The sequence below is a fragment of the Colletes latitarsis genome, chromosome 11 (genome assembly GCF_051014445.1).
Source record: "Colletes latitarsis isolate SP2378_abdomen chromosome 11, iyColLati1, whole genome shotgun sequence".
In the NCBI taxonomy this organism is placed as follows: domain Eukaryota; kingdom Metazoa; phylum Arthropoda; class Insecta; order Hymenoptera; family Colletidae; genus Colletes; species Colletes latitarsis.
Genome location: NC_135144.1, coordinates 26,552,075 through 26,574,183, shown reverse-complemented (window position 1 = coordinate 26,574,183; position 22,109 = coordinate 26,552,075). Strand labels below are relative to the sequence as shown.

Sequence of the window (22,109 nt, the reverse complement as noted above, 5' to 3'; positions counted from 1 at the left end):
GTGCTCGCGCGTGTCAACGCGGTGTGACAAAATGCCTAGTGACGCTAAAATAAAACCGGTAGTTTGCGAAGGCGTGACGTCGGGGGCAGGAAGTGACAACATATCCTCGTTGCGTAGAGCAGGAACGAGCGAACTCGTACAACCAGCGACAGGTGGTATTCATATGGTACCACCTGGAATTCTCTTACACGCTCGAATATCAATATTCCCATACGAATGATTTACTCGAAACGCTAATACTCAAACTAGTCCACTGCTATTAGCACCTTCGACGTTCCTGCAACATTTCAAAACGGCAATAGATGTCCGAATCTCTTAATAACTCATTAAAGATGCTTTTATATCGTCTTAAATTTCAACGAAAACACCCAATCTTTTACGACGATTTATTACTGGCTGAAGTTTTATATCGCGTAAAGTTTATTTTCATTATTGGAATAATAATTCATACTTTGCCACTATGTGGCAATTACGAGCTGCAAAATTATTTTACGCGAGTGAGGAATGTTTTACGAACGCTATTTTTGTTTAAGAGGCTGTGAAATTTTTAGTAGATCAGATTTACGAATAACTTTGGATCTTTCTGGAAGAATATTCGACGAAGTCTCGTTCAGGACCGCTAAGAAATGACCCCATCTGCTTTCGCGTCGTTTACAGTTACAATCAATTTGATCGATAACGGGCGTACGTATACGTTCTTGCAATATTGAGAAAAAAAAAAAAGAAGACTGAAGGAAAGTAGGGATCGATCTTGAGACCACAGGTTCCGCAATCAAGTGCATTATTCGGTGGGTCGACGTTCCTGGAAACAAAAAACCCATACCAAAAACAGAGAAATTTTATTTACCTGACAAATATTATTTTATTTGTCTACGTCAATAGCAAAAGATTGCTGTCAAAACCACTGTTGCACGTTCGTCTTCTTTATTGCTTGTTCCAGGGGACCGAATAAAAAGAAATCGCTGGTCTCAAGCTTTAATGTGCAGTATAATTAAATATATGTCGTAAACCATTAGAAAATTTTCATTATCGACATACTGAAAATATTTGATATCAATTGAAAAATAATATTCGTAAACAACACATTTTGAATAAATTAAAACAAATAATTTCAACAGAAAGGTATGAAATTAGCAGTGATTTAGCAAAGAAGTTGGTCCATTCTATTGCAAGTAGATTAAAAGAAATAGTGAAACGAAGAGGACATGTTACAAAATATTAAATTATAACTTAATACTGTGTTATACAGGGTGTTCAGCCACCCCTGGGAAAAATTTTAATGAATACCAATTTGTTGGTGGAAGCTTCGTTAAAAAGTTATCAACAACTTTCAAAAATTTCAAATCGTTCTGGAAAAATTATTTTCGGTTGCGGGGGTCAATTGCAATCATTTTTGGTGAATAGACACACCCCCGAAATCCTACCCACTTTCTAGGAAAAAATTCGAGAAGATGTGAAATTTTTCGACGGAAAAAAAAAATTTCAATCACTTTTCATCGGTGCTGTGTCTGTGAAATTTAGTCTGGATCGAAATGTTACTTTGCTTGTAACCTACAGGGACGTACAACAGTCTAATTACCTGGGTTTCATTCCCGCCACTCACTTGTCCATCCTCGAGCCGCCACCTCTGGGATCTTATTAAGTCGCGCCATAGATCTACACTGGTAACATCGCGAAACAACCTGTTCTCTAATCAAATTTTAACCCCATCCTGCCACGTATCCCTCAAGATTCGAGAGGACAACCGCCTATCGTCTCTAATTAACCCATCACGGTGATCAGTCTCGCCGACTAACGGGTTAGCGATAACGTCCCGGAGGAAAAATACGAAAAAGACCCCCGGATCCCGTGGTTTCGCAGGAAGTGACGACATATCCTCGGCATGTGTCCCAGGAACGACGCGTACGTGTGTACAAAACGGCAGCTGTCGTCCAAGTGGCATTGCCCTGTTCGCCTCAAAGTTGCGATTCTCGTTGCGTGCGATCGCACGCACGGGCTCACGTACGCAAGAAACTGCGACCGTAGGAAGGAACGAGAGGCGAACTGTCTGGGGAGGAAGTAGGAAAGAAAGGGAAAAGGCGGGAATGAAACGAAAGGAAACGATCGTCGTGGAAGGAGACAGAAGGACGAAGAGGGAGAAGGCGTCGAGTAAAGGAGGTGGCGGTTCCAAGTCGGCGTGGCATCGCCAGATGCGCGGCACATTTTAATTAACGTCCAGACATCCTCCGAGACGGGTGACCCCGAGCTCAGGGCCATCCGATGACCCTTTTCCCAGCTACCATCTCTCTCTCGAGTTCGGGGAACGAACAGGAAGCGGCCTCCCCTTTTCTTTTCGCCGCGTAGAAACGAGATTTGCTAGGCTGCCCTCGCGATAATGGCCGCCGCGAGCTTCGACCGCGACAGAGATGCCAGAAAGGCATCGAAGGTGCTCTCTCACACTATGTCAGATCACGCGTACGTGAGCTCGTGGAGTTTCGGAGAGTCGACAAAGGCAAACTGACGCATGCCCTCTTTCTCGATTCTCCGAAGTTGCCCGTAAGTAATTTCGGACCGCCTCGTGTAAGTCGAGAGAGAAAGGCTCACATTTGCCTTCTCGCTCATGAACAACTAATATCCAACCTCCCGTCAACAGGTCTCCACTGGCCTCTGCTGACCGCTGCTGACCACTCCTGGAATTTCTGACAACGTATAACGATTACTACTGACGTCTGCCAGCCTCCGCTGGCCTCTGCTGACCGCTGCCGACCACTCCTGTTACTTCTGACAACGTATAACGATTACGACTGGCTACTGTTAGCCTCTCCCAGTCTCTGCTGGCCTCTGCTGACCACCGCTTATATTTCTGACAACGTATAACGATTACTACTGACTTCTGCCTGCCTCCGCTGGACTCTGCTGACCGCTACTGACCACTCCTGTTACTTCTGACAACGTATAACGATTACTCCTGACTTCTGCCAACCTCCGCTGGCCTCTGCTGACCGCGACTGGTCTCTACATGACTCTACTCGTGGCAAACTTGAGTTAACAGGTAATGTCATAAAACTGTTTTACCCACTTATACTCCTTTTTACCTGAAGTATAAGATAGAGAGTACGAGGCACAAGGCATGACTACATGTGTTTTTGCATTTTCCTACAGGCCTTCGCTGGCCTCAGCTGACCGCTGCTGACCAGTCCTGTTACTTCTGACAACGTATAACGATTACGACTGGCTACTGTTAGCCTCTCCCAGCCTCTGCTGGCCTCTGCTGACCACCGCTTATATTTCTGACAACGTATAACGATTACTACTGACTTCTGCCTGCCTCCGCTGGACTCTGCTGACCGCTACTGGCCACTCCTGTTACTTCTGACAACGTATAACGATTACTACTGACTTCTGCCAGCCTCCGCTGGCCTCTGCTGACCGCTACTGACCACTCCTGTTACTTCTGACATCGTATAACGATTACTACTTTGTTACTGCTTGCCACTGCTGGTCTCTGCTTATCCCTGTTGGTCTCTGCTTGCACCTGCTGGTATCAGCTTGCCCCTACTGGCCTCCGCTGGCCTCTGCTGACCGCTGCTGACCACCGCTTATATTTCTGGCAACGTACAACGATTACTACTGACTACTGCCTTCCTCTGCTGACCTCTGTCAGCGTCTCCCGACCTAAGCTGGCCTCTGCCAACATCTCCCGACGTCAGCTGACCATCGCTGACCACTGCTGACCGTTGCTGACAACTTGTGACATGATATAATATAATATAATATGTTTATATGTACTAAAGTTTTGTATAACGTGAATCTATGACAATAAATGATATAATTTCAAAGTATTCTATGTGTTCTCATCATTTTTTACCGTCCTGTTCCTCTCCAAATCATTCTCTTACCTATAAGATGCGTACCACCTTCTTCGCAAGTTCACCAGCACTTTAGAAAAATTCCGGGCGCTTTGAAAATCCGGATGGCCTTGACCCACTTTCGAAATTGGGTCAAGGCCATTCGAATCTTAGAAAAATTCCGGGTGCTTTGGAAATCCGGATGGCCTTGACCCACTTTCGAAATTGGGTCAAGGCCATTCGAATCTTAGAAAAATTTCGGGCGCTTTGGAAATCCGGATGGCCTTGACCCAATTTCGAAAGTAGGTCAAGGCCATTTGAAATTTTAGAAATCTTCCGGCCGACTTGGAAATCCGGATGGCCTTGACCCAATTTCGAAAGTGGGTCAAGGCCATTCGAAATTTTAGAAATCTTCGGGCCAACTTGGAAATCCGGATGGCCTTGACCCAATTTCGAAAGTGGGTCAAGGCCATTCGAAATTTCAGAAATCTTCCGGCCGACTTGGAAATCCGGATGGCCTTGACCCAATTTCGAAAGTAGGTCAAGGCCATCGAATCTTAGAAAAATTCCGGGCGCTTTGGGAATCAGGATTTGACCTTGACCCAGTTTCGAAAGTGGGTCAAGGTCACCGGCATTTCAGAAACGGCTCCGGGCACTTTGGAATTTCAGTTTTAAGTAGAGAAACGGTTTCTTATAACTAAGGGAATAATGGGGAGAGGAAAAGAAAGGTAAAAGTGATGAGAACACATAGAATTCTTTGAAATTATATCATTTATTGTCATTGATTTACATTATACAAAGTTTTAATACATGTACATCATGTTAGAAGTTGTTAACAAAGGTCAGCGTGGTCAGCAGGGGCCAGCAGAGGTCAGCAGAGGGATGCAGAGCCATGCAGAGACTAGCAGGGGCAAGCAGTAGCAAGTTGTAATCATTATACATTGCCAGAAGCATCAGGGGTGGTCAGCAGAGGCCAGCAGAGGCTGGGAGAGGCTGACAGTAGCCAGTCGTAATCGTTGTACGTTGCCAGAAATATAAGCGGTGGTCAGCAGAGGCCAGCAGTGGCAAGCAGAGATCACCAGGGGCGAATAGTAGCAAGTAGTAAGCGTTATATGTTGTCAGAAGTATCAGAGGTGGTCAGCAGCGGTCAGCAGAGGCCAGCAAAGGCATGCACAGGCAAGCAGAAAGCTACAAAGGCAAGCAGAGACTTGTAGGGGCATGCAGTAGTAAGTATTAATCGTTATACATTATTAGAAATACCTGCAGTGGTCAGTAGCATTCGGCGGAAGCCAGGAAAGTTCAGCAGAGACAAGCACACGCTGACAGAGATCAACAAAGACCAACAGAGGTTAGCAGATGTCAGTAGTAATCGTTATAGGTTGTCAGAAATATAAGCGATGGTCAGCAGAGTCCAGCAGAGGCAAGCAGCAATCAGGAGCAGTCAGTAACAGTCGCTGTATGGTGTAAAAAGTTGTCGGGAGTTCTGTACTTTTGTCAGCACTGGTCATCAGAGGTCATCAGAGACAAATAGAAATCAGGAGTAATTTGCAGCGTTCAGTAATGAACTCTAGGAAAGGCAAGTAAAAATACCTGGGCAGTCGGGATTCCGAATCGTATGCCGTCGAGGTCGATTTCAGTTGTTCAAGAGCGAGGAGGCAAATGTGAGCCTTTCTCTCTCGACTCCCACGAGGCGGTCCAAAATTACTTCGGGCAGCTTCGGAATAATCGAGAAAGAGGACATGTGTCAGTTTGCCTTTGTCGACTTTCCGAAACTCCACGAGCTCACGTACGCGTGATCTGGTATGTGTGAGTAGGGCACCGGGTGCTGAATCTGGCATCTCTGGACCGCGATCCTTCGCGTACGCGAGCGTACAATTCGACCACGTGTGGACGTTTAGAACACGTTGGTTTGGGGACCCACAAACCTGAATTACTAATTTTATTCTACCATTGTAGCGAGTTTGGTGACTACGGTCGGACAACATTCTATATCGTATGGTCGATGCACACGTTTCTCTTGCTTACACCCGAAATATTATGAATTTATGGGAAGTTTTATGGTAATAGTCAAATTTAATATATAATTACGGTTTAGGAAACGTTTACTTTTTTTTACCGAGGTCCTCGTATTTTTCATGTTGGACTCATAGTGCTCGTAATATGGAATACTATATTTATATTTGAGGAAATAATCGAGCACAAAGCTGATGCATTTACCTTATCCGTGTTTATCGACTATAGAGATTGTAAAATGTACGTCGTATATTATGTAAACTGCGTTATGAAATCGATAAGAATGAATTCTACGAAAATTTGTAACGGTAGAAATTGAAAAGCTGAAGTAAATACGCAAATACTATCCAAGTCCATGGTCGCGATTCGAAGGTAAATATTTATCGAAGTAAATCGAAGTACACATAACTGTAAGTTATATCACTATACTGGATACCAAGAAACGTAAAATTATCAGTTATTTTTGTATCTGGTTCTATCCACCGAAGTACCGATAAACACGCAAGTTTGTGTAAATACATTGCGTACATTCCCGACCATAAGTCAGCGACGGATAAACATTATGCCGTTGTACCACCTAAGCGACGAAACAAAAATTAATTGACAAAACAGGACCTCTAAAATTCACTCGAAACAGGAAACAATAAAAGCAGAAATTACTATACTCTATCAGCAAATTGAACAGATCAGAAAATTAATGAGAATATATCTTATCTTTGAGGAAAGCTTCTATGAGAATGTTAGGTTACTCAATTAGTAACAAAAGTGCTTGAAACAGAAAAATACCTGTAAATCGGAAAAAAAAGAAATGTTTTCATAATTTTTGTTCATCGAAATCTCCACGTACGAAACAGATGTTTGAAATAATAACTTGAGATATTAATTGCTCGAGAAAATCATACCTGCGTCGTCGATTGGCATTTTCCCCGATAGGAACACGTGTCGAGTGACTTATGAATGGCAGTGTACAACGTGTGTCATGGCAACGTACACGAGCAACCGTAAAATACGACGCAGCTATCTTTCCGTGTGCCGATAATGCACGAAAATCGATCGCTAATCGCTATTCAGACCGTCGTTCCGTTCAGGAATGCTCGTACTCGATACTCCACACCCACACTATTCAGGGTAAACGTCACGCGTCAACAGAGGGAACACGTTCATCAGATACGAAACTCCAAGTGCTTGATTCTACGTTTTCGCGTCGCGGTACACCGTCGTCTAAATTTTAGCAATTTACTCTCCTTGAAAACATTCATAATCTTCGCGATCTAACAAATAATTTTGTGTCGTCGAATATCTCACTTGTTTCTACATCACATACATATATTTTGTGATCAAATATCATAATAAATAACACGATCTAAATAAGAACGACGAGTCAGATTTTTATAAATAGTATGCGAAAAACATGTTGTTGCTGAACGAAAATTGGAGGCGATAAACTGGTTCATTTAAAAATGATGAAAAATCGAAATTGTTCCCAACCGTTTGTACAAGATTTCGTGCAGTCATGCACGAACTTTTGCGAATTAATTTACAAACAGTGATGTAGCATGAATTGGAAAGGAGGTTCCCATAGCATGGCTGATGCCACGTTTTGTGGGGCCCCGCTATATCAGGTTAAAAGCACACACGTTACGAAGAGTAATTATGTTTTACAATTAGCCCAATAATACCAGGTCAAAGTGTTCACAGACGCTGGCTGCATTCTCGTTACGAGACTCGCGAGAATAACGGCAATTTAATCCTTTTTTAATCAAACATAATTCAATTTCCATTCTCCAAATTTTAAGTACGCAAAATCTTATTTTTATTCCACTGAAAACATGAAACGTGCAGTACGTTCCCCTTATCAAAGACATTTTTCTTAATTTATAAAAAAATTTACATGGAGGCTTGTCAAAAGCGAAGCTACAAAAATGTCATTCTACTGAAAATACGAAACGTGTAGTATCGTTGTTTATAACAGTTAAAAAATGTTAAGTTCTAAATTGAAACTAGTAAAGATATTTTTTTTCAATTTTTAAAGATATTTACACGGAGGCTTGTTAAACGTGAAGCTGGAAAAATTGTATTCTATTGAAAATTCAAGACGCGTAGTTGGTTGTTTATAGTGGAGTAACAGTTAAAGAAAAAATGTTAAGAATGGTTCTAAACGACTCACTTCGTCCCTGCGGTTGTACGTCGTCATACTTGCACGTTGGATTACGTTGCTGGCGAGTCAGTCATTCATAAAAATAACGCGGTCGGCGCATGCGGATACTACTACTACGAGGAGCATTGAATGCTCGCCGTGCACGTAGTACGATGCGCGTATGCGACGTAAAACGTACACACGCAAAAATGCGGATACATTCATGCGGTTATTGTGCAGCTAGGTGAGCGTAACCCGCCAGGAAAGGGGAAGACAAGAAAGTGGAGTCGGAACGACAGGTATTACAATGTTAATCCTTCCTATTACGATACTTCTCGTAATAGTTATATCGATCAATAAAAAAATATCAAACCTAACCATTTCACTCACAGGCACCCACAATTTTTTTCGAAATAAACGAAATTATTCGTACTGGGAACAATATTATTTTCGATAGAAAAATATCAAAGCTAGTAATTTCACTCACAAATACGATTAACAATTTTTTTTTCGAATCAAAATTCACTCCTCAATGAACGAAATTATTCGTACTGGGAACAATATTATTTTCGATAGAAAAATATGAAAACTAGTAATTTCACTCACAAATACGATTAACAATTTTTTTTTCGAATCAAAATTCACTCCTCAATGAACGAAATTATTCGTACTGGGAACAATATTATTTTCGATAGAAAAATATGAAAACTAGTAATTTCACTCACAAATACGATTAACAATTTTTTTTTTCGAATCAAAATTCACTCCTCAATGAACGAAATTATTCGTACTGGGAATAATATTATTTTCGATAGAAAAATTTGAAAACTAGTAATTTCACTCACAAATACGATTAACAATTTTTTTTTCGAATCAAAATTCACTCCTCAATGAACGAAATTATTAGTACTGGGAACAATATCATTTTCATTTCCATTCGTAGAACAATTCATTAAAAATTGAATGTCTGTTGGAATTTCAGTGTTAATATTTGAACTAATATTTGAATACATGTACTATACGACACAGTCTTGTTTGAAAATTTGAAAATCGTAACGCGATTATTCGAAAAGTATTCGTCTTTGTTGTAGGGTAAATATATTTGAGCGAGAAAATACTTTTAATAAAGATCTGAAATTTGGTGTCCACGCGATAAATCGTAAAACATGATTTACAACAAATTATGCAACAATTCTTTAGCACTCACCGCGAACTGTCAATAAAGAACAAGAATCTATTTAGAAACTTCAGAAGAAGATTCAAACAAGTTTTACGCTTCCTCGAAAAGAATTGTTTGCTAACTTAAAACTTTAAACTGGATAAACATTAAAACGTTTTCTTCCGGGCATCCTTTGGTAAAAAAATGGTACTTCTGCGTCAGCTTCCTGAATTTTCATTTACAATATCTATTGAATTTCAAAAAATATCCGATCGTATCGTGTTGCAATCCGATATTGATTATTCGGAACAATGAGAAGTTTAAACAAAGGAGTAATTGCATTACGTTGTGAGCATTTAATCGAAAAAATACCGGACGCGGATACTCTTGCAAACCACCATCGATAAATCGAGTGGCAAGAAAGTTGTCAGTAAGTGGAAAACAAACCAAGAGCGAAGCACTCGTTACAGCGATCGTATAAGATAAGATATTATATTTACATAGAGATCTTCGTAAAATAAATTCTCTACGTTTACAAACACACGTTTGAAGTTTACACGGAACTTCGACGAATCCCGGATGTACTTCAAATTAATTTTTTGCTTTCCCATCAACGTGGAAGATTAATATTACATAATCTTAAAGGGTGTAACAAGAATTCGAGGAACAGATATAACGGAAAGAATTTAACGAAAAGACGCGTCCTCAAGTGGTCTCCAAAATTGAATTTCCACCTAATTGGGGGTTTCGAACGTAGAAAAAAAATTCTTTTTCGTTAAGTTTCACGAACAGTCGCGGGGAAATAACGCGCAGCCCACTCGAGGGTACATTGAAACGCGGATGCGCGTATTTACATACACTTAAACGCACTTACGCTTCCCGTAATAATTAGTATCCGTTCCACGAATTAGCCACCGGGACTGGTTCCTTTCTCATCGTCTGCTATAGAGCAAAGAATTCGACGGGGCTAAAAAAAAAAAAAGAAAAAAATTCTCGCGAGACTCGTGAGACCCGCGTGGCTCGTTTTCTGTCGCCGGAAGGAAACGAGTTCTGCGGCGAAAGATGCGAATCGAGTACCGAACCGTGGACAATGCCACGAAATCAAGACAATTGGGAAGAATAGAAACTTTACATTTGACGGAATCGCGCGTGGAAAATATTCGATGTATCTTTAAACAGATATTTCTTTCGAAAAAAAAGGAATCTTCTACCTTAAAATTTACTTTTATAAAGCATGAATGTATACTTTTTTAAAGCAATAGAAATTTATTTCATAAATATCGTATGAGAGAAAACATTTAATCATATGATTATTATAATACAAATATTGCGTAACATGTGAAACCTGGTGTAAGATCCAAACGGTTTTTGTCTTTAACAAAAAAGATACTAAACGTCAAAGGTGACAGTCGCTGGTGTCCCACTTATTTCTAACAAGTTTATTTTTGCATACCATCGATTTCTCTCGTACTAGTAATCTAGATACATATTTCTATTTAGATATCGGGTATGCCTATTATTAATCAATCCTACTATTTCTCCGTCCACCCTTGACTATCAATTACGAAACACGAATCTTATAATCGTATAAAATTAAATTGCACGAATACTAAAATAAATGCACAGTAAGCAAGTAAATAAAATACATAAACAATCTGTATTTAGTAAACGTATTATCGTAACTAAGGAAATTTATTTTAATCGCATATCTGGGATCATTTTTAAAATATATCGTCGATGAGAATAATAGTACCGAAGTACCTTTATTTCAGCAACCCCATTTTGTCCCATTCTCCCCTATAATTACCATTTCTGTGCGCAATCTATTCGACTTCCACTTCCGAATCGCATACGTGAAATACATTTTCCTCCACACTATCGGGGCTAGAGAAGCCTTTAATTTCGACGCGAGGATATCATAAATTTATCCCTCGTACATAAAACTCCCCTAACGTTTCCAAGCATCCCTTTTACGCACAAACCGCGTACACGAGAACGCTTTAAGATCACCTAACGATGCCGAACGAACAACATAAATTACAAAACGAATAGAATTGATTACCAATGCCATCGGAACGAGTAACCCTCGCTAACCAGTAAACACAAATATTAACTTTTCTCTATGAATAATATTTCCATTAACGTCTTTCAACTACTGTATTCGCGCTCGGTGTAATATAGCGTAGACCGGTTTGAGCGTATGCGACCAATTACGATATTGGAAACTCGAACAGAGTCAATTATTAATGTGAAATTCAAATTCTGCGTGTTTGTGATTTACCTATAGCCCCTACCATTTTCGTATAATCGAACTTTTCTCAATCGTAAGAAAGTACAAGCTGTTTAATTTCCAGAAATTAAATTAACATGGTCGGTACACTCGTCGGCGAAACTCCCCTAGCTTCTATTGAAATAGTTCCCCATTCTCGACGCTAGATGGCTAAAATTCCGTGTACCGATACTGTAGATTCCTATTCGCCATTAAAAATCTATGTGTTTGTGATTTCCTTATAACTCCTATCATTTCTGTGCAACGCGGATGAAATTTTGTTCGATCGGTCCTCGTGAATGGATGGATAGTATAGGGTACTTAAATTGCAGATATATTATACAATGTCTACCGCCATTCCCCGCTGAAAAAATTACAGTTCACAGAAAGTAGAAGATTAAAAAGTCTCTAGCGCGTAAATTGTCGATACAGGACGTTCGTTCGAAAGGACAGATCGTCGAAAGTTGATGTTTCGGGGTGCTGTTGCCGACGGGTCTGGATTTTATCGAGCCAAGCGTCCGAGGCCAATAACGGGAAAAGCAAATCGGTATCGCCTCTCACTCTCCGACGATAGAAGTGTGCGTGAATGGTCGCTGATAGTTCGTAGAAGGGAGGTCTTTCCATCGGGACAGAAAAATCTGGCATTCCAACGCGGCTGCTCGCGAAACGCAGCCAGCGATCCGTGGATGAACGACGTTAGGCGAGCGCCCGTTACTTAACGATCGTCTTTTTCAGGGAAAGTTCAGGCTGTCGTGTTGCCTCAGAATGAACGAGAGAGTCCCCTAGACTCGAGGATGAACGATAGAATGGGGCGAAAGGAATCCATATGCGAACTGATAGCTTCGAGATCTCTGTACCGTAACGCCGCGATTCTGAGACGAATCCATCGGCCTATACATAAATTCACCATACGACGCGACAGCATTGAATAGTATTACAGATCAGTGGTTCTTAACTTCGCCTCCTGGGGACCCTAAAAGAATCGCAGATAAATTTCTAAAAATATTAAATATTTATTTTCGCTGTCGATTCGTTTCGAGTGTCGATAGTTCTTTCATTCTTCGATATTAATGAATTTTACAACCTCGTACGACCGATGGAACTGCATTTCACGCACAATTAACCCTTTCCATGGTTTGGCTCGACGAATAACAGTACCCGTATTTCGTATTAGCATTCTACGTTCGAACTTTGCAAGCATGTAATTTCAAATTGTTTAAAAAATGTGAACAAGATATATTTTCTTCAAACGCCACGAAAAGAGGTTTCCAATAATGTACTAATATTTGATATTTGGATTACGAATAACAGGAAGCAAAATGGCTAAAATTGTGCAATATTTTCTGGGGCACCCTAATACATGTATCGTAAAGTTCGACAAGGTTATCGCCAGGAAAGTGGTTCTGCGTCATTTAACGTTAAGATACAACTTCGTACTTACAATATCGTATTTATCGTGACGTTTACAAAATAATCTAATGAGATAAGATTTCGAGTAATGCATGTATGTTGCTGGCATTGTGATTCAGGTCATTGATTAGCTTCGATAAAGCTTCGTACGCATACTTAAATGCCCGAAAGGTCTAGAAAAATAATAGAAACCGTGAAAATTAACGTAGATTGAGTGGAGTGTGCAAGGTAACCCTCGAGTGAAAATGAGTTTGCCACGACTGGTTTTGTGTCTCGCGTGGTATCGAGTCGTTTGCGACGTCGAATAAAGTTGAAATAAAGATTATTTTAATTGCACGTTTTACTTGCCCGCCTACTCGTGTATCTACGCTTCTTTTTATTGTTTCTCGATGCTGAGTGTATCCTTGAAGTGCATCTGCTGTCATAAAAGCTGATAAGGTACGCGATGCCCTATTGTGCACAAACAGACTAATGAATATATTGCAGCCGGGAATTTAGATGACAACGTCTTCGAGGAAGTAATTCGATGGATTGGTACTCTTAATTAGACGTTTTGCATTTTAATTACCACGGGAGGTGTCTTACAATTGAGAACTGGACGCGCCCCGATCTCCATTCTGATTTTATGTACAGTTACTACCTCGAAATATTTGCGATCGCAGAACGCAAGAGGACGAATATTTTAATAATTTGGGAAGATACGAAACATTAAACTCAAATTAACTCTTCGATAAACTCTTCGAAACTGTCGAGTACAATTTTGGCCATCGAAATTAGTTGCATAGTTTTAAGAGCGGTGGACAGGAAAGAACTATTGATAAACTCGACTTGCAAAGTAAAAGTAACCCTGTCGATCCAAAGAAAGTAACTTTTTCTAAAACGTAACACAGTCTTGGAAATGTTGAAAATAACAGTATGAAATGCCAATTACATCGATCTAGAGAAAGTCCTTTCCAACGCGTCCATGTACGAGCGAAATAATAAATTATACTATTACAACTAAGTGAAACTTATCGTCTCGTAGCGCGTGGAATCCATTATGGCCAATGGTTTCGCGATGTAAATACGTATTGTGTAAATTGCATTTCTTGCAATGAGATCGTGAAAATAAAAAATAGGAACCAGTCGCGTTGGAAATATTGCGTTTACGTAAGCCTCGAATTTCTATCTTGATAAGTAAATAATTCTATAACGGTTATAAAATTCTAACTCGAACGGGACAAACAAGCTCAGATTTAAGTAAAAAAATCTGAAATATATCTGTTCTATTTTTAAAAAAAATGTATCTAATAAACTACCCCAAACTGTCATTTCTGATTTTAAGTAAAATTGAATTTTAATCGAGATATCTTGATAATATTTTATTTTATAAAAGTCTAAAATTATCCTTGCAGCGTATTGTGCATTAATTTATTTTGTTAAAATTTTATAAGCGATAATGTTTGACTGTAAAATCCACATTTGTAGTTCCTTACACGTTACATCTTTTGTTCTAAAGGGTTTATTCCCGTTAATAAACGAATAATAATAATAATAATATTCATGTGTACTCGTGTATATTGTATAAAAAGTACCACGTTTTCTGATCGGTGATAATATCGGTAAATAAATGTAGGATAATAGAGGACGTAGGAGTTATAGCGGCTAGCGCATAGAGGCAGGAATGCAACGATTGTTGCACAATTTTTCATTATTTGTGTACGTCAGCGGTTGTTGCGCAATGACCCCTTCGGGGAAAGTTCGGATTTGCCCTATTCCAGGTGAAAGAAATTCTCGAACGGCCATTACAACCGCAATACGCAAGGCCGACGGATCGGCTTCCGATTTCGAAACCGCGGTACGAATAGCTCGCTGGTATCTGGAATATTGGCAGTTCCGAGCGTTTAACTATTCGCGTCAATGAATTCTGCAAATTTTCGCGCCGTGACAGTCGACGGCAGACGTTGTTGCGCAATCCACAGTGTTCCGTTGCGTCGCGACCTCTAAAGTAGCCCGAGTTGATTTATCGTCTAATAAAATTCTATTAAAATGAAACTTTGTATCGATCAGTTTTATTGGCCAAACGCCGACGGTTCACGCGTGCAGCGATACATCGTAAATTCTAGCGGCGTTCGCGCGCGTTTAGAATCGCGAAACGGAAAATGGGAAGGACGAGGAAGGCGGATGGGAAAAATCGACAGGACGACAGGAATAACGAAAATACGATCGAACATTACGAAATTAATTCCAAACGATTTTTTTACTTTTTTTCAGGTTGCATGAAATTGCGTATAGGATAAGTGCACCTGATTCCAGCGGTGGCCTACTTGCAGTCGCGTTTGCATATCTTTTGCTAACGTTTTCCCGCGACTTGGCTCGCGTGAATATCGGTTTAAACCTCGGCTGATACGGCGACGTGTCAATCACGTAACCGATAGGGGTAAACAGCATAATTGCTGGCCATTTGAGTGTGATTAACCTCCTTTACGAAAAAAGAAATAAGTAGAATTCCGATTATCCGGAATGTCCGAATAACCCGGCATATTTGCACCGATTATTCTTGGGTAAATGTTATTATATTTCACAGAAACAATAGTTACAGCCGTATAAATCCAGCTGTGACGTTGATACTAAACAGTTGAATAAAGCATAGGAATTTTATAGAGGGTGTTCGACCACCCCTGGGAAAAATTTTAATGGGGGATTCTAGAGGCCAATATAAGACGAAAATCAAGAATATTAATTTGTTGATGGAGATTTCGTTAAAAAGTTATTAAAGTTTAAAGTTCCGCCAGTACTGAATTTTTTTCTCGAAAATGCGCGAGATTTCGGGGATATGTCTATTCACCAAAAATGATTATAATTGACCCCCACAGCTAACAGTATTTTTTTTTAAAACGATTTGAAATTTTTTAATTTCGTCGAAAAATTTCACACCTTCTCGAATTTTTTTCTCAAAAGTGGGTAGGATTTCTAGGGTATGTCTAATGACCAAAAATGATTGTAATTGACCCCTACAGCCAAAAATATTTTTTTTAGAACGATTTGAAATTTTTTTTTTCGTCGAAAAATTTAGACACTTACCCCCTGTCGATTTTTCCTAAAAATTACTTTTTCATTTTTAGTATTTCTGTTTGACACCCTACAAAAAAGTTGTCTAATACTTTTTTGTAGATACCCATGAGATCTGCTTCAAAAAAAAGTTTCATTGAAATATATTCACAATTGTAGGAGTTATGGCTGTGGACCATTTTTATGGGGTTTTTCTCATTTTGCGGGGTCAAGGACCAACTTTTCGAATATTTTTGCGATTTGTACATATTCTCCACCAAAATACGCGTAGTTCGCTTTTTTAAACATTAAAATCGTCCAATCCGTTCAAAAATTATGACGTTTTAAAGATTCGCATGAAATTTCGGGGAACGATTTCTGATACATTCGTTCAAACAATGAAGAGATCTACATATTTTATCAATCGTGAATTTCAACTTCTCTCTTACCTGCTTGGATCTCTATATATTTATTCCGTGAGTGATTTACGTTTAAAATTTCTAGACGAAGCGATTCTTCGAATCCTCGAAGCTAATCGCCTCGAGTATTCGACCACATGCACGGGTTCTGATTTATCAATCCGCCGTATCTTTATTTTGAACGCCAAATGAAGTATTATTGATAACGCGGATGATTACTTTGGTGTGTCCGAGAGAACGATTAATCTAAACAGCAACGTACTGTGGGTCCGATAATGTTTATCGTTTATCAAGGAACATAAACGATGGTATGGGAACGCCGTACAGTTATTTTTAATTCGCTTGCAACCTTCGATGCGACGAACCTACTATAAAAAAAAAAAATATTTACGTGAAAACGTAACTACTGTAACATATACATACATATTCTTTCATACGCCGTAAAAGTTATTACCGTAATTCGGGATACGCTGCGAACTTAAGTGTTTTCCCAGCACAATCAACATAGGTTTATGATGCACGCTGGCACTAAAGTTTTTAAATCTACGGCGTCGATATTTGCTAGCAATTTAGGGAACAGTTCAAGTAAAATCCCATCGATAATGGAAAAAAAAAAACTAAAGACGTTAAAACATTTGATACGTCTATATTAACCATCTATTCTGACGAGGCATTACGTGAATACGTTTCTATAACTGGAAACTCACCCCCCAAATATTTGCCTTCTGTCAGTCGACGATACGATCGAAACAAACGATGACGGATGGCGAGTAACGCGCAAAAACCGCCGCGAAACTCGAAAAATCGTCTGCAAAGTAAGTTTCGACTCGCTTGTTTAACGTTCGAGTTAGGAAAGAGCCTTTCGAGAGAAGTTGTTCGCGCGCGATCGAGTGTTTCCACGCACGACGGCCATTCAGCCTCTCGTTAAACGAAACCTCAATGGAGGAATTATCTGCCCGCGGTGCGGCGCGTTAACAGCTCGCGCGAGCATAACGGGCAGGGCGATAAACTTTATCGTTTATCAAGTAGCACAATGTTATGAAACGCGGTACGATTGCTTCGGGTCGTAGGCTCGAGCAGCCTTGAAAACGGTCGACGCTGTCGCGGGACGTCTCCGGGGACGTATTCTCGGAGGAACGAGCATGGAAGAGGTTCCCTGGACGACGAAGGGACGTCCGTCATCTTACCTGATCGCAACGTAGCCACAGTATAATGGAGTTGGGGTGTCTCAGAGGGCCGCCTAATCCGGAACCACCGGCTGTCCTTTGGTCTCTCAGAAGTTCCGAATGCTTGACACCGTGTTGCCCGAACACTTCCAGAGACCTGCAACCCAAAGGACAGGAGTTCGTCGAGATCTGTGGTCCACAGTTAGGCGAAACCGGACGGGGTACAACCGAAAATGTGTCACGATACTTTTCGACAAACCATTAATAACTGGACTGCGGATGTTTATGCGTTTATGGGAAATTTTAATATACAAAGATACGAATTATTATATTTAGGGGTTGAGACAACATCTTCCCATTTACGAAGATTTATCTAGGGAAGATTTACTTCAAAGACGCTTGGTTGGCCATAGACAGAATGCAAACGAAAGTTTTAACTCGACCATTTGGCGCATGGTTCCTAAGCGCCTGCATTCCGGCTTAAAAATAATTGAAATAGCTTCCTTAATGAAGGCTACAGCTCCATTTTAAGAACGACGAACGAGTTGAATATCATTATTGGTACACAGTGCAAGCTGTTCGCCGAAAATAGCTTCTCTGAGACGAAAGAAGCTCGAACTGCCCTAAAAGAGGAATTGTTTCAAAGTAATCAGTTTTTTGAGGAACCTGAAAGACCATTGTATGGACCTGGAATCGCAAATTAATCAGTAAATCATTGAAATCAATAGTTTTCCCTAAAATACAAAACTAAACGCGAGAAACTTACAAAAATGGATACTTGAAGTGTCCTTGCATCCCCTACGTGCATCACTGACTGTTGCATCTGCTTCGACTAAATTTACCTTATTCGGTAAATTTATTTATTAATTTATTTTACCTTGGTTATCTAACCAGACTGTATGTTAACGTGTTTATCGTATGAATTGAATTGGTGCTACTGTTTCAATACACACGACTCATCGTCTTTACTCGTTTGTTATTTTCTTCGCTAAAGAATACAACAAGTCGGAAGTCGTATTTCCTTGTTATTGATTTTGAGAGCAAACAATCCGAAAGTGTTGCAAAGTTGTTTACCTCGATTCAACGTTTTCTATTTGCGTGGCCCCTTTAAGAAACTGTAAAATCATGTATGGATAAAGATTTATCGTTTCGATAATTAGTAATTTCAAAATTACTGTTTCAACTTTTCGTACGATCGAATAGAGAAGATTGCAAAATTGTTTTGTATGGAATTTTGCATTCTTTTCTTTATAAAATAGATGGTTGACTCTCTCATTCCAAGAACCTTCTTTGCATTCTACACGCAGAGAAAGTATTCTCCTCGTAAGAACTGTATTTTAATATCACAGAAGGTATTCTGAGAATTACTATTTCATATTACTACAGAAATTCTTTAAACCACCGGCAATAACTCAGACGAGCGAAATTATTATACCACCCTGTGCAAGGTCTCCATGTTATTAGCGCTCGACATTTTTCTTGTAAACGAATGGCACGTTTAAGATGTTGGCACAAGGAAAGTTTCACAATTTTTTACAAGGATAGTTTAAATTAGTTCCTAAAGCTTGCAATAAATTTTTAATTTATAACTTTCGTTCTTTCCGTGAGAAATTAATCTTCCCCGTTGTCCGACAAAACAAAGCGTTAAAGAATAATACCGATTAAAGTTACACAGAAATCAGAAATAAGAAGAATCTAACATTTCGTATTACCGTTCAATTTATATTTATTATTTCAGAAACAAAAAAAAACGATGAATTATAAAAATTAAAACAACACGAAGTACGTAATGTAAAAGAATTGTTTACGAAGGAAACGTTGAAATACGTTTCAATTAAAAAGTGGATTGAAAGATAAATTTTCTGAACGAAACATTAACAACGTTTTCTGAGGAGAAATAGTTTTATTAATGGAAAGAACTCCGCTATAAACTCTGTTCCATGGTGTATTATTTATTTAATGGCTATTAATTTTGCATTATGCAAAACGTATCATAATAAAATATTGCAGTTTACACTTAACTAATGTGCATACTTATTGTAGCGTTACGGAACATGATGCACAATACAAAGCGTACCGTGCAACACGTATTGATATTTATTACCGGTAGTGGTGAAAATATGGGACACCATGCCCCGTAGTTCCGGAGACCAATTCATTTATCTTTTCTTAATTATTACAGGTAAACCCAATAAATTTCCATACATATGAATACATTTGTATCCTCATCATTTTCTTTAACTATATCCGTTCTACGTTTTAATCGCGTCTCAGTCGGTGCGAGAACAACCCGTAAATAAAATATATTAGCTCGTCTCTGTATCTTAAAAATTCACGAACCTTATAAACATTTATAAACGTTTCGGTATTTCTCAAAGATTTATGCTTGTTTCGTGGAAACAAATAAACCGAACGAAAGATAAAGACTGTACCAAATTGTTGATACACGATACGAGCATGCGTAATAAAAAAAAGTGTGAAAGTGGCAAAGACGAAACGCCGAAGCTGACTAATTGCAGGTTCTCGAGTTACCATTGGGTCAATATCTGTAAACCGGAAAATTAAATCTTCGTGGAACACACTACTTACAAGCACGGCAATTCGATTGATATTATTACGTGCAACGCATAATTATTTTCGATACAGACTACTATCAGCTTGTCGGTCACACGATTGGCGCCACCCTACTGTCGATCGTCTATTTTTACAGCGATTGCGATGTAATCGTGGAACCACGCGTCGAACGATTATAATTCTATAGATATATTCTGAGAATTTTGCAATTATAAATAATACGAACGCAGTCTTTCGAAAGGAATCGGAACTGGAGTGATTAATAATGTAAAGAGAAACATACAGTCTTCGAATAAAAATCTCTTCCAAGTTATTGCAACAAAAAAATAGGTATGTAGTCAATTTGTCACGAAAATTTGAAATATTCATCGATGGTTCTTGCTTGGTTTTATATTATAAAAAGCTCCGACAACAGCATCAAACAGTATTAAACGGTCTTTTAAACGTGCAACAGGAATAAATAATATCGTTCTGCAACATTTGGTGTTATAAAAGAGTATTATATGTACCTTGCAGATTTTTCTACCCTCGTAATGAAACTCGTGGTCGACAAATTCGACGAGCTCGATTTCAAAAGTCGTACATTTTCCCTTGCAACCTGTGGCGAACCGTGTCGCGATCATGTGCAGCGTATTATCCAACGTGCCCATTTCTGTCTCACTTTCATGATGAACGGTCGATGAAATCCGATCGGCTGCAAGAATCGGCCCACGATGGAGAAACCGAGACGGGGATTGGAATTTTTTGAAAGTGTCCTCCCGTCTCCGCGAGCATTCGTTGCGAATGATTTGTATCGACGATGAAAGAGACGCGTGCACGATGTTGAAAATACTTAAAATCGTGACGTTGGAACGCGGGGACCCTGCCACCAAATATATTCCCATCGCGTTGTGCAATTTCTTAAACACCGACTTAATTTAATACGGATCTACAATGTTCCCCGGATTACTGAAACCATTTCTCCCCGGATAACTGAAAGGGTCCCTACTATTTATGCTTTGGCGTCCGTATTCGTACAGGAGAGATACGGTACACCCACAAAAATCGAATTTTATCGACCATTGAGAATCGAAAGTTTAAAGAAAGAATTTCCCAACAGTAAATTAAATTACAGAAAGCAGAGTCAAATCGATTTAACGTGCTTTAAACGAGTGTTGAGTACAGTAAAACGATCCATTGGCATGGATATTAATTCGTACGATTTCAGTAAGCGTTGTGTAATCGTTTCGATCGAATTCTAGCGTTAATTTGCAAGTCGGTTCCCTTGGCAATTTTACGAATCTTGATTTTAATTTTGCAAAACAATCAACGTCGAACATTTTCGACCCATGTATTTTCGGAATTTACACAGCGGCTCTGGGCGTCCGTAATCGAACTTTTTAACGTCTAAACATCCGGTACAGTATACCCGATAATTAATCCAATGCCATCACAAAACAGCGTCGATTACTGGGTCAAAGACAGCCGATGCGATACCGTATCGCGAACGGCGGCACGAATCGAAAGGAATTCTTTTAATCTATACAATATCGATAAATCTACCGCTAAATAATATCAATGAAGAAAGAATTTAGGTAGGTAAATCCATCGTTTAAATAATGTTCAATCGAGAGTATATTTCTCTTAATCTAACGAAAATATTAAATTCACGTATTTGCTATCAGAAAATTTACGCGAACCTTGGTTTTTAAACTTTTAAAAATTTCGCTCGTTATTCACGAAGGAGTCTCGGTCCAACGTGTTCTCGATCGAAGAAACAAACTTTCCGTGATTTAGAACGCATTATTCGAAACATGACTCGAACCACAATTACCAACCTTACCACACGCGTTCGCTGGTCGTGCGTGTTTCCAACATCCGAGGACCAATGCCCGAGTTTAACAGAGTTCAACCAGAGAACAGCCAGATGTCAGAACGAAGAGATACGAAGTTCCATATTAAACTCCCTCTTCGACTAATTAAACCTGACTCTTGTGAAAGAGAAGGCGAAGATACCGATGTTATCACGCGACACCGCGACCTTATCGTTAGTTTTGACCCTCGTGCCGATACTATGATCCCACGTTTTTATCGTCTTTCTCTCTTTCCCGCAACGTCTCTTCTCT

The 22,109-nt window shown here is 39.5% G+C and overlaps 1 protein-coding gene across 2 annotated transcripts in view; it reads right to left on the bottom strand.

Moving 5' to 3' along the window:
* The window catches only part of LOC143348663 (tRNA dimethylallyltransferase), a 109,311-nt gene that overhangs the window by 31,408 nt on the left and 55,794 nt on the right, over positions 1-22,109 (bottom strand). For both annotated transcript variants that reach the window (XM_076779228.1, XM_076779229.1), the window contains exon 4: positions 17,452-17,587. In XM_076779228.1, the coding sequence (XP_076635343.1) occupies positions 17,452-17,587 (136 nt within the window). The remainder of the gene's footprint in view (positions 1-17,451; positions 17,588-22,109) is intronic.